General features: G+C 49.4%; 1 protein-coding gene across 1 annotated transcript in view; it reads left to right on the forward strand.

The window, feature by feature from the left end:
- SH3BGRL (SH3 domain binding glutamate rich protein like) overlaps nucleotides 1-12,357 on the forward strand; it is a 33,107-nt gene that overhangs the window by 15,903 nt on the left and 4,847 nt on the right. Inside the window, exon 2 of the mRNA XM_086619561.1 lies at nucleotides 8,732-8,917. Within this exon, the coding sequence (XP_086475687.1) occupies nucleotides 8,732-8,917 (186 nt within the window). The remainder of the gene's footprint in view (nucleotides 1-8,731; nucleotides 8,918-12,357) is intronic.

The raw sequence follows: 12,357 nt of genomic DNA on the forward strand, positions 1-12,357 counted from the left end.
TTTACACCTCCATCGAAGTGGTGTGACACTGAGCACGCACCTGGATCTCCCCTGGATAAGAAAGCCCTCTTGAGAAATGGTCCTGTGTGCATCCAAGGGTGCTGGAAACCAGGCATTAGTGGTATTTACAGCGTTACCTTTCCTAAATGTGTATCATACTTACGTGGCACAGGAGTCCTTGCCTTGAGCATACACAGCGTGTGCTGTCCTGCACGTACGTGGTGCCAAGGCCCCATCCAGCCTGGTGCTGAGCATTCGGCACTGTTTCACAATGTGAGCTGCTGTGTCTGGTGTTCTTCTGAGCTTCTGAACAGAATTAGGCTGAGGTTAGTTCTCTAATTAGTATCCTCCAAGTGATGATTACGTTCCTTTGTTCTTTACTTGGGAGCAACAGGGAGAAGGTTTCTTGTTTTTTCTGAACTAATTCCTTGAACTTCTACAGCAAGTCAGCGACGTAGCAATCAGGTACCTGCTCACGGGCGGCTTTCCTGGGCTGTGCCAAACTGGGGAGCCAGCCTCTGTTACTGGCTGAACTTCCCAAAGCAGGCTGAGGGGACTAAAAGCCAAACTCCCACTGGGGGGTTTATTCGCTTTGCAGTCTGTGGCAAAGAGTAAATAAAAGTGAGTGGGAGTTGGGTCCATAAGGGCCTTGGTCTCCGCTGAGAATCCTGATCCCCAGGACTTTAGCATGTGGAGGTGGCTTTAACTTTCATCTCTAGTTCTTCTGGTAGGAGAAAACGTGTTGAATGCACTGGGATCTTTTGACTTGGGTTTTGCTGATGTGGGATTTAACAAATGTTTAGGCCTTGGGTTATTGAATGAGTGCACTTACAATGGCATTATAATCCATAAGAGAAGCTTTTATTTCTGTTCTCATGAATCAGCTTTTCCATTTATGTAACTTTCTACAGTTTCTGGAGCAAGTTTTGGTCTTGTTTTGGGAAGTACAGACTTTGTCCTTTGTTCTAGCTATACTCTTGGCTTGTGCTGCAAAATCTGATGTGTGGTATGGTACCTTATGCCTGGATAATGCCCCGTTGCAGACAGACCACGTGCTTCCAGATGTGATGCAACCTCCAGGTTAGGTTGCAAAAACCTCTCAGTTGCCTGGATTTTTCCCCCAGCCTTGCTGTTGAGTGGTGGTCCTTTTGCATCCTTTCACCTCAGGACTTTTTCCTGCTTTTAAAAATTGTCTTCCAGAACAGCACATGAGAAAGGGGAACTGGCTGCTGCTGGAGCCCATTCCCTCCTGCCCTGCATCTCGGGCTGGCACGTGGTGCTAATGCAGCCCAGGGTCGGTGGGTGCCCAGTGGCGAGAACCACGTCCAGATAAACAACTTTTAAGCTGTTGGGGGCAAACCACATCAAGAGAGGGCTGCTGTAGTAGCTATGCAGGATACGTATTGATATGCCATGGGCTTTCCCAAAGGGCTCTGGAGGGAGAGAGTAAGTACATATGGAGCCCATCTGGACACTGCCTAATTTCTGGAGGGGGGAGGCGGGGGGAAAAGCAGCACAAGTACAGTGTGAGCTTCTCCTGCCTCCTGTGGTTGATTTAGGTCACATAAGTTCATGGAGGTTTTGCTGTATTTGTGCTCAATCTCATTCCTTACAGACCGGAAACCAAGCACTGGGAGAGAGAATGATGACATTACTACGTGTAATGCTCAGCTTAAAATAGCCAGAACAAAGAAGTGGTTTGAGTTCTGTAATGATAATTGCCCAGACCTAAAAATAGGTAGATGTTCCAGCAGGCAAAGAGAAGTAAGAGTGGGACGCGGATTGCTGGGAGACACCTGAGAGACAGCCTGCAAAGCTCGGATCAAGCTGGTCATTGCTGTAGGTGCTGAGGAGTTTCCCACCCTTTGCCCGCCATTTACAGTGGATGGTGGCCACCAGCACCACCAGAACTGGCACCTCTGAGTTTGAAGCTAATATAGGGGGTGAGGGTGATACATCTGGCTTGTTCGTATGAATAAATACAACAAAAACACTTTACAGAAAAAACTAGCTCCAGTGAAAACAGAGAAAACTGATGGAGGCCAGGACCAAGCCTGTCTCCGAAGGGAGTCCTGCTGTAGTGTCTTGGGGGTGGAGAACAAGCTTGGGGGGGCCACCAGGAATCCACGACATTTAAATGCATAGCTGAGCTGCCACGCTGCTCAACTCCTACAGATTGTGTTGTACTGGAAGGCGAAATTACAAATCTTTTGCAGCTAATTTGCAACTATTAGCTGCTGCATTAGCAACTTGCATGAAGAAGGCATTATTATTTTAGAAATTAGATGAGAAAGGCAAAAAAAAACAAAGCGCCCAACTTTTTTTTCACTTCCAAAAAGTAGCTGTGAATAGCTATAGTGTTAGCCAGCCACAGCAGCAGGGGTGGTCCGGTCCTAAAGTCACTGCCACTGAAAAGAAACACTGCTGCCAATGGACACGTTTGGCTTTATTTCTCTTTGCCTCACCAGTTGACTTCTTGGGCTGCGTGGCACAGCCCCTGCACTACCCCCAGGGGCAGGAGCGATGCCCAGCTGGTGTTTTACCCGGCTGGTTTGCTTTGCACGGGCTCGGGGGGTGCAGTGGGAGCAGGCTGGGGCGCGGAGCGCCGCTCAGCCTGCGGGATGCTCTGCACCAGTTAATTTGTCTTGGCAGCAGGACAGCATTCCTCCTCCTGCCCCGCTCCCGCCAAGGAAAACCACTTTCTGGGTGTTTTCACCTTGGCTGCAGGGAGCAAAAGGATGGCGCTGCTGGCTGCCACCGGAGCTTGCTGAAGATTCCTGATGCTGTGCTTTTCCCGTTTGCTGTTTAAATTCGAGCTAACCAGTCTTCAAAAGGTGCCGAACCTTTTGAAGAACTGGTGGTTTTAAGTCTGGCTACAAACAGCAGCATCATCTGGGGATTCGAAGTTTTTCGCTGTTCTGCACAAAGCAGATGTACCCTGTGATTTACAGAATTGCCCTCCTCCCAGTGAAACTGCGTGTTTGGAATCATCGCTGGCTTAAAATGCAGCCGCTTTAAAGCTGTAGTTGCTTTTCCTTACCTAGAACCCTGAAGGCTGAAATTGGAAACGGTGAAAAACCTTTTAAAGCTGATTTTGTCTTTAAATTGAGAAGTGTGCGGGATCTGGATCTGCCGGAAGGTGTCGATTCTGTGTTCTCCTGGTGCTGGCTCGTGGCTGCGAGGTCGGGAGAGGCAGCTCAGGCCACGAGTCCAGCAGGAGCTGGTTGCTATAAGCAATGATACAAGCATGGCTGGGAGCTTTATAGGAAATCTCTTGGAAGTTCTTTTAAATCCTCCCAACAATGTGTGAGCCATTTCATTGCCTCTTTGAGAGGGTAAAACCCAACCCAGAGAACGCCCGGTGCCAAGTGCCAGAACGGCACCGGGAATTTTGTTGTGTGATCAAAACAGGAGCTCTCAAACTGTAAACTCACTTCAGGTTCCAATGGTCTGTAAATAGATCTCTAAAACATGTCTATTGTCCAACAAGGAATTTATTTATAAACTGAAAAAATAACAAGACTTAAACCCAGAACCCCCTCTTGGCCAGCTGTGCAAACTGGACTGTTCTTTTGTGTGTGTATGCCTGTGTATACCAAATAAGACAGAAACTTCTTTGAAGTTAATTTCAATAAAATATTTAAAACAACTGTTTCCTTGCAGCGGGGTAGTGCTAAGAGAGGCTGGCTGTTGGACAGCCAGTTTACAGTCCTGGCTGGAGCTGGGCATGGAGCATTGCCTGCTCTCTGGACCGAAGTCCTGCAGCATCCCCCCACCTCCTTTCTGTTTGTTATCTTTTCATTGATTCCTTTTTTTGTGTGTGTGTGTTTTGTTTAGTTTTGTTTTTTCAATGACTAAAGATTTGGAGGATAAAACAACTACTGAGCCCGAAATGCTGCAGCATTTTCTGGAAAGTTTTCTTCCCACTTCGGGCACTGCGGTTTGTTGGAAAATGTCACCCACCTCGACTCTTGACATGTTTGATGTGGTTTCTCTTCCATTCCTGATGTCATCCACTGGTGCAAGTTAGATGTTAGAACAGTAAATTTCACTTCTGGTGGGTATTCAAGTGAGGGACAATAAATTCGTAGTTCTAAACTGCTCATTTTCATAATGTTATTCTGTGCACATGCTCTGTTGAAAGCTTAATGTTTCGTGATTGGCTTGTAACTGGGAGGGAAGAGAATCTTGATAATCTTTTTTTTTAAAAAAAAATGTCTGCTGGAAGCATCAGCTTTAGCCAGTGTGGATTTTGTATGCAGAAGATTACAGCTCAGTGGTGAGACTTCGCTTAACTGCCACTAACTTGCCATAAAACTATTTCTGTCTCTGGAACGGACACTGAAAGCCAAAACCAAGTGAAAATAGATTCATTTGATTAAATGTTTCCTCTCAACATTATCTTAGGAATGTGAGCGAAAAGCGTACCGTTTCCACTCAACCTGAGTAATTTTAGCTGTTTTCCCACCAGAACGCCCCGAGAAGCGGGAGTTCAGTGTGTTCAGGCTAAGAAACCAGGCGTGTGTTTCTGGGGGTGGGGGGTGAAGCCATCTGTGGGCAAAACTGGCTGTCACCAGGGCATTGAGGAACTTGGTTTAGGGACCCTGACAGTGCAGGGTGAACGGTTGGACTCGATGACCTTGAGGGTCTCTTCCAACCAAATGGTTCGATGATTCTTGTTTCCCCACGCAGGGCAGTGGTGAGCTCCGGCAGGATACGGCCCTTCCTCTCGGCAATACTGACTTCTGCTGCTCCCCACGCCGACCTCCTTCTGTCCCTCTGTCTCCATCCCACCTCCATGGGATTCTGCCCCATCTCCATCCATCCATTTTGCTCTGTCCAACCTACTCCTGCCTGCAGCCTCTTTCCTTCCTTGCAGTTGTCTACCCATCCCTGTCCGTGATTTCTCTGTCATTCCTGTGTTTTTGTGTCTATCCATGAGTCCTGCCTCACCAACACCAGTCGCCCAGCCTTGGCACCCTGCCGCAGCAGCGTTGCCCTCAGCTCCGCGGCTCCTGCGCTGACTGTGTCCACATTCCCAGCTCTCTGCTGGTGCTCCCTGCCCTGGAAACGTGTCAGGAGCACTCCGTATAACCAAGGATTTGGGGGTTGGCACACTGCAGTTAGTGGCAGCGAACAGGCCAAACAGCTTTAGACATGACATCAGTTTGCGTACGGCGAGGTGCGGTGTCTGGAAAGATGCTGGCCAGTGGCCATGCCCGGTTTGGGCGTCTGGGAGAGGTTTTCTTGGGAAGCAAGTGCTGCGTGTTGACAGGCACATCCTGAAGGAAGGCTCCTCGCTCCTTCCCAAACATGGGCAGCAGGAACCATCTTCCAGGCTCTTGTCCTGAGGACAGCGTGTGCCCTTTCCAGTAAGACAAAACACCCTGAAGCAGCAGCAGGCGTCTCTTGCTCTATTTTAGGCACTTCCTGTGGTATTCCAGTGCCTGAGATGAAGAGAAGTTTTCTAAATAAAATCCCATAAAATAATGCCATCTGGCAGCTCGGTGTCTGTTCTGCCCAGCGGTTGGTGCCATGTTTCTCTGGAGCATTTAATGTGTAAGTGCTTGTCACCTTGGTTGGAAGACTTGTCTGAGGAGCTGGGAGGAGGATGTCACCTCTTAATCATCATTTTTGTTTTCTGTTTAGCCAGAAAACTAGGGTTTCAAACCAATATTACTCATGCGTCAGCACCAGCTCCTTGGTTTTCCATGCAGTTCTCCAGAGAATTCCTTCCCCTGACCACAGACAGACAGAGAGTGGCGCAGAGATCAGGCTGCTCTGCTTGCCTGTCCCACGGTGCCTTTTCTAGCAGAATAAATTCCCAGCTTTGCCAGCTCTTTGTAAAGAAGCAGAGAGGGTTACCTGCTCTGATAGCCCTTCGGAGCTGTGGTCATGAACTTGGGAGCTGGATGCGCTCCCTGTAGCTGAAAAAACATCCCAGAGAGCGTCCTTGCTCCAGTGAGCTGGGAGGGTGAGTGAACACGGAGCAAAACAGGGACGTGACAGTGTACAGCGAGGTGTTTGGCGTGTGTATGTCAAAAGGAAAACGCTTTTGAAGTTCATCATGTGAAATAACAGCAGCACGGGGCAGCCAGAGGCATTTTCTTCGTTAACGTGAAGCATCTCACGGGCTGAGACATCCAGCCCCGTTGGACTGGGTGCTGCAGAAAAGGTTGGAAATGCGGAGGCTGCCTCCAAAGGGGTTGCACTGTGAGCCCAAGCTGAGCTGCCGTGAGGAATGTGGGGATGTGTGTAAGGCTAGGAGGTGATCTCAGTAAAAATGATTTAAAAAATAAAGAGATTACTCAGGAGATCGAAATGCTAATTCCTGTCAAACACAGAGCTCTTGTTTTATGTGGCAGGATGTATAGATTGTGTAAAAACTTGGTTTTCCTTTTTTTTTTTTTTTTCCTCCCTCGGACATCTCAAAGTGTGTTCTCACTGAGCAGTAGATTTCGTACAAGTTAAGGACCTAAGACTAAGGAAAATGGGCTGGATCTGTAATTTGGAAGTGGTGGGAAATGGTTAATTAAAATATAACTGGTTCCGTGAAAAAAATTTCCACTTATTCAGTGTATCGCTATAGATACTGACCACTGGCAGAGGAGTTTACAATTACAAAGACCTCTCCCTTATTTTAGTCCTACAGAATATTCATGAAGGAAGTGATTGCCTTTTTTTACCCTGAGCTGTATGACATAGAATCATAGAATCCCAGAATGGTTTGGGTTGGAAGGGACCTCAAAGATCATCCAGTTCCAACCCCCCTGCCATGGGCAGGGACACCCTCCACTACACCAGGTTGCCCAAAGCCTCATGCAGCCTGGCCTGGAACACTTCCAGGGATGGGGCAGCCACAGCTTCTCTGGGCAACCTGTTCCAGTGCCTCACCGCCCTCAGAGGGAAGAATTTCTTCCTTAGATCCCTCCGACATCTCCCCTCTTTCAGTTTAAAGCCATTGTCCCTTGTCCTGTCACTACACACCCTTGTAAAAAGCCCCTCTCCAGCTTTCCTGTAGCCCCTTTAGGTACTGGAAGGCTGCAATAAGATCACCCCGGAGCCTTCTCTTCTCCAGGCTGAACAGCCCCAACTCTCCCAGCCTGTCTCCATAGCAGAGGTGCTCCAGCCCTCGGATCATCTTCGTGGCCTCCCCTGGACCCGCTCCAGCAGGGTCACTTCCAGGGGAAGCTCCTGCTTCCTCCGTCGGGAGAGCAGGGTTGGTCACTTCGCGCTACAGGGAGCTAGATGCAGAGGGAGACCTATCGATCCCGGTTTTTTTAAAACCAAACCACCCCACCCGAGGTCTATTTCAGCCTGGGCTGGTTCCACATCTCGCGTTGTGGCACAGCCAGCCGCCGTGGCTCCGATGGAGCTGCTAGAGCGTGCCGATGGATGCTTGCACTGGATGCACAGCAGCCTCCTCTTTGGAGACGCCGGATGCTGCTCTCCCAACCGCTCCCTTCTGGAACCTCGCAGCCTCCCTGCAGCTCCCGGCCTGGCTCCGTGCCCGTGGGCGCGGGGCCGTGCGAGCCGGGGGCGCGGGCTCCATATTTGGCTCTCGGCTGGCGGTGCCCTGACCCCGCGCCGGGAGCTGCCGGCTTTTCCCTCGCCGTATATGGAGAGGCTGCTCCGGGAAGCTGCTGGCTGACCTGAATTAGCAGCTCTGCAACATCTGTACGCAGCGCTGCTTTGGGTGCACTGAGCTGGCTGGGTTAAAGCCAGGCCTTGGACTGCTTTTGGAGTGAAGGGAATGATTTGAAGGGAACAAACTTCCTGATAGATCCCATTTTTTATTGTTTGCCAGGATGCACGTGGTTATAATTTCCTTTGTGGTGGTAAAGTCATGCAGAGGAAGAACAGAGCATAAGTAGAACATCTCTGTATCAAGAAGTCAACAATTCATATATGACAGCAATAAAAACCACCTTTCCAGTAAAAAGCCAGCAGAGTTTGCCACAGAGATGCTACTTTTCCCGTGAGTGCTGTGGGAGCGTGCAGGGGCCGGGCTGCATCAGGTGTGGGATCTCATCCAGCCTGTGCAGCCAGCCCCCGGGATGTCTCCTTGAGACGACCAAGGATGGGGATGTGAGGTCGCAGCTCTTGACAAACCATACCTGCCGTTGCTGAAATGTAGCAGAAGAGGGTTTTTTTTTTGTCCAAGGAAACAGGAGCCAAAATTACTTTGGGATCTCACTGTTAACAATGACTCGATGAGACCTCTGTAGGGAAGTTCCCATGGCGAGGTGCGTGGCGTACGTGAGGAGGACAAAAACCGGGGCTCTGAGAAGGGTGCGTTCAGCCTGTGCTTCCAGGGGCACGAAGGAAGGAGGTTGTACCTCATATTTCCCTCCAGCGAACTTCACTGCACCTGAAAAAACAGCGTTCCTCCGAGTTAATCGGGAAGCCTGGCCAACACAGTCCCTGCAAGGGGGCTGCTTGCACCTCTGCTTTTGGTTGGAGGCCTTCAAGGTTCACAGCATTCACACGTGTGGAGGGACAGTGCCTTTAGACTTAAGCCTGTTCGATTATACAGGAGCCAAGTCAAGGCTCAGATACAACTCTTCAGAGGATACTTTTTTATTCTGACAATTTTCTTACCGCTTCCATTTTCAACCTGTTTTGCACCCCCGTGTTTCTGCATTGAACCCTGGAATTGCATAATCGGCCGCAGAAAAAATGACCTGATTGATTTTGTTTGCTTTCTCTCTCCCCTGCTCTTTTGGGACAGATTAAAAAGCAGCAACAAGATGTGTTAGGCTTCTTGGAAGCCAACAAAATCGAATTTGAGGAAAAGGATATCGCCGCCAATGAGGAGAATCGGAAATGGATGCGCGAGAACGTCCCTGAAGACAGCCGGCCAGCGAGTGGGAACCCCCTGCCGCCCCGGCTCTTCAACGACAGCCGGTACCTCGGGGTAAGGAATGGCTCCGGGTCTCCATGTCTTAGAATCATAGAATCATAGAATGGTTTGGGTTGGAAGAGACCTAAAGATCATCCAGTTCCAGCCCCCCTGCCATGGGCAGGGGCACCCTCCACCACACCAGGTTGCCCAAAGCCCCATCCAACCTGGCCTTGAACACCTCCAGGGATGGGGCAGCCACAACTTCTCTGGGCAACCTGTGCCAGTGCCTCACCGCCCTCAGAGGGAAGAATTTCTTCCTTATATCCAATCTAAATCTCCCCTCTTTCAGTTTAAATCCATTGCCCCTTGTCCTATCACTACACACCCTTGTAAAAAGCCCCTCTCCAGCTTTCCTGTAGCCCCTTTAGGTACTGGAAGGCTGCAATAAGATCACCCTGGAGCCTTCTCTTCTCCAGGCTGAACAGCCCCAACTCTCTCAGCCTGCCTTTGTAGGAGAGGTGCTCCAGCCCTGGGATCATCTTCACGGCCTCCTCTGGACCCACTCCAGCAGCTCCCTGTCCTTCTTGTGTTGGGGACACCAGAGCTGAACACAGCGTTCCAGGTGGGGTCTCCCGAGAGCAGAGCAGAGGGGCAGAATCCCCTCCCACGACCTGCTGGCCACGCTGCTCTGGGTGCAGCCCAGGACACGGTTGGCTTTCTGGGCTGCCAGCACAGACAGCACAGCGCTGTCTTCTTGTCCCAGTCCTCTTACTTGCTGCCATGGTCTGAGCTTCACTGTGGTGACCAGCAAAGGAGGATTCGGCCAGCTGTATGGGTGTGGGAGGTGTTAGATGTTTACCCCTTCTCTTGGGCTTTGCATAATAATTGATCATCGAATATTCCAGTTCCACCATAGAGGAGAGATTAAAATTTGGACCTCCTGATTCACACATCGTTGTGCTGCTTACTGGAATGAGCCTACCACCACCTTGCAGTGTTTATATATTTTTTTTTTCCCCCTGTGGATTTTTTCCCCTTTTATGGCTCTGAAAGTTTACAGGGGTTTTTAATTCTCGTTTTCACCATGAGTGTGAACTAACACTTCACAGAAATCTGGCACTGTTGCACCAACCCTATGTTGTGTAGCAAGTTCAGAGATCTGTTCTGCCTACGTGGGGTTTGCCAGTATGTGTGGATCCCAGATCGCTCCCTAGTCTGCAATCTTCCAAAATAACTGCTGAGACAGAGTGATGTCTGCCATGATCACACACTGGTTTTCTGATCCTTCCTGGCATCAGTTTTTGTGCACCGCTTGCAAAACGAAGGCTGTTGCGGTCCACTTACTCCATGCCTTGACCAGATTAAAACTCATGTTGCAAATACAATTCCTGCTTGGAATTATTTTAATGCTTGATCAAAAGTAAGTTGCCCTGCAGCACTTGTACTCAGCAGGCCATGCTTGAATGATTATTAGATTAACTGTTAATTTTATTTTTAAAACTTAATATCTTCTGAGAAGAGCTCACAATGTGCATTCCTCTGGTGCTGTGTGATGGTTTCCAAATCGTTTTTGCAGTCTGATTCTGACCTGCAAGGTCTGTAAGTCAGAACCTGCCATTTCTGGACCTTTGTGAGGTGATTCTGTGGCCACTGAAAGAAATTATTCTCAATGCACCAGGAATTTTTCTTCCTTGTAATAAAAGCAGAGCTTGAAACTATCCACAGTGAGCTAGTGTACCACTTGGCTCTCAAAATTCTACTGACTGTGGTAGTAACATGGAAAAAAATTAGTTTGGAGTGGCAAAGGTAATGATCCATAGTTGTCTGCAGCTGAAAGCTGAGAAGGGGCTACTCACAAAGAGCTGAAAATCTCTGTTCAGTTACTCTTTAAAAACAAACAAAAAAGAGGTAAATATTTCTATAGCAGTAGGAAGTCCAGTTGCAACAGTATCACCTTTCTCTCCTGGTGTCCTGCAGCTGTAGGGCTGCCACCAGATCACTCTGCAGTTGTCCCTTATCAGTGAAATGTTGCCAAATTTGTGCTGCATTGCTGCCGCTGTGCAGCAGAACGGGGCTTTCCTATGCAGTGGTGTGGGACAGGAAGAGAAAAAGCTGGATGCACCTAGATCTGGGTGCTTGCTTATCAGGGATGCTTCTAACGTATCCTCAGGTGCAACCCACAACAGTTCTGAATACCGTAATTTTGGGGAAAGGGGTATATGCTTCAGACCAATTCTTGCTATACGTTTATTTAATCCCCAAAATTTTGGCTGATGGCACTTCGAACTTAGAATCATAGAATCATAGACTCACATAATGGTTTGGGTTGGAAGGGACCTCAAAGATCATCCAGTTCCAATCCCTCTGCCATGGGCAGGGACACCCTCCACTACACCAGGTTGCTCAAAGCCTCATCCAACCTGGCCTTGAACACTTCCAGGGATGGGGCAGCCACAGCTTCTCTGGACAACCTGTTCCAGTGCCTCACCACCCTCTGAGTGAACTTCTGAGGTTTGGTCAAGTTGTGTAGCTGGGTTCAAGTTACTACAGTTCAGCTTTCAGGAGGGTAAAAGTTAATTCTGTGCCCACACGCCTGAACCTCTTTATGTCTTTATCTGATCCATCTCAAGCATGAACTTCCCTGTTTGTGTCGTCTGATGCAGTGTAACTGGCAGGGGAATGAGCAAATTGACTTTTGTTGGCCTGTGCATAGCAGAAAGGCTGGAACTGGCATGAACTGGCATGAACCCTGCTCCTTAGTCACTGGCATTCCTTTCCTGGTAGATGCTACGAAGCCGGCTGCCGGACTATGCACTAGCAAGATAAACAACCCCTTTGTTATCGAGCAGCCCCGGCACTGTCAATGGAAGAGCTTCAGGGAGGATTTCACATAATCACACACATTTTCATCAAACTGGCACCCGAATGCTACATGTACAAATGGAACAATAACTTGACATCCCTGATCTCTAGGCGGCTGGAATCCTCTGTTCCCTGCCCTTTCTTCTATTCCAGCAGCATCAGCCTCTTCTGAGAGCTGCCCTGCTCCAAACATGCTGCTGATTTCCAGCTATTTCTTAGGCTTTTGCCTCCCAGGCAGACCAGCACACGAGGCAGCGCGCCCTTAATGGCAGCTCTGTCCCTGCTGCAGCCCGGGACTGAGCCCGCTCTGCGCCGCCGCCTCGCCTGGTTTTTCTCAGCCACCACTCCTGCACCAGAACGTTCCCCGGGAGAGCTGGAGGAAACTGGGACTGTTGCTTCAGTTGAAAAGGGGAGAAGGAAAGTCGTAGGAGGAAATGGGAGTGAGGGAAGCGTGCGGCAACTCGGACGGGGGGGGCTTGCACAGACCTTCCGCGCTCGTTTGGAACTGCTGTCGCTGAGCCACACCGTGGGCTTTTGGCTTGTTGTTTCCTGACTTTGCAGACAACGAAGCTGTGTCGTTTGTACTCTGTACAGCACTGCCTTCTGCCTCAAACATAAAACGGGCAGAGAAGGAAGCATGGGTGTTTCTG

The sequence above is a fragment of the Tauraco erythrolophus genome, chromosome 13 (genome assembly GCF_009769465.1).
Source record: "Tauraco erythrolophus isolate bTauEry1 chromosome 13, bTauEry1.pri, whole genome shotgun sequence".
Lineage (NCBI taxonomy): Eukaryota > Metazoa > Chordata > Aves > Musophagiformes > Musophagidae > Tauraco > Tauraco erythrolophus.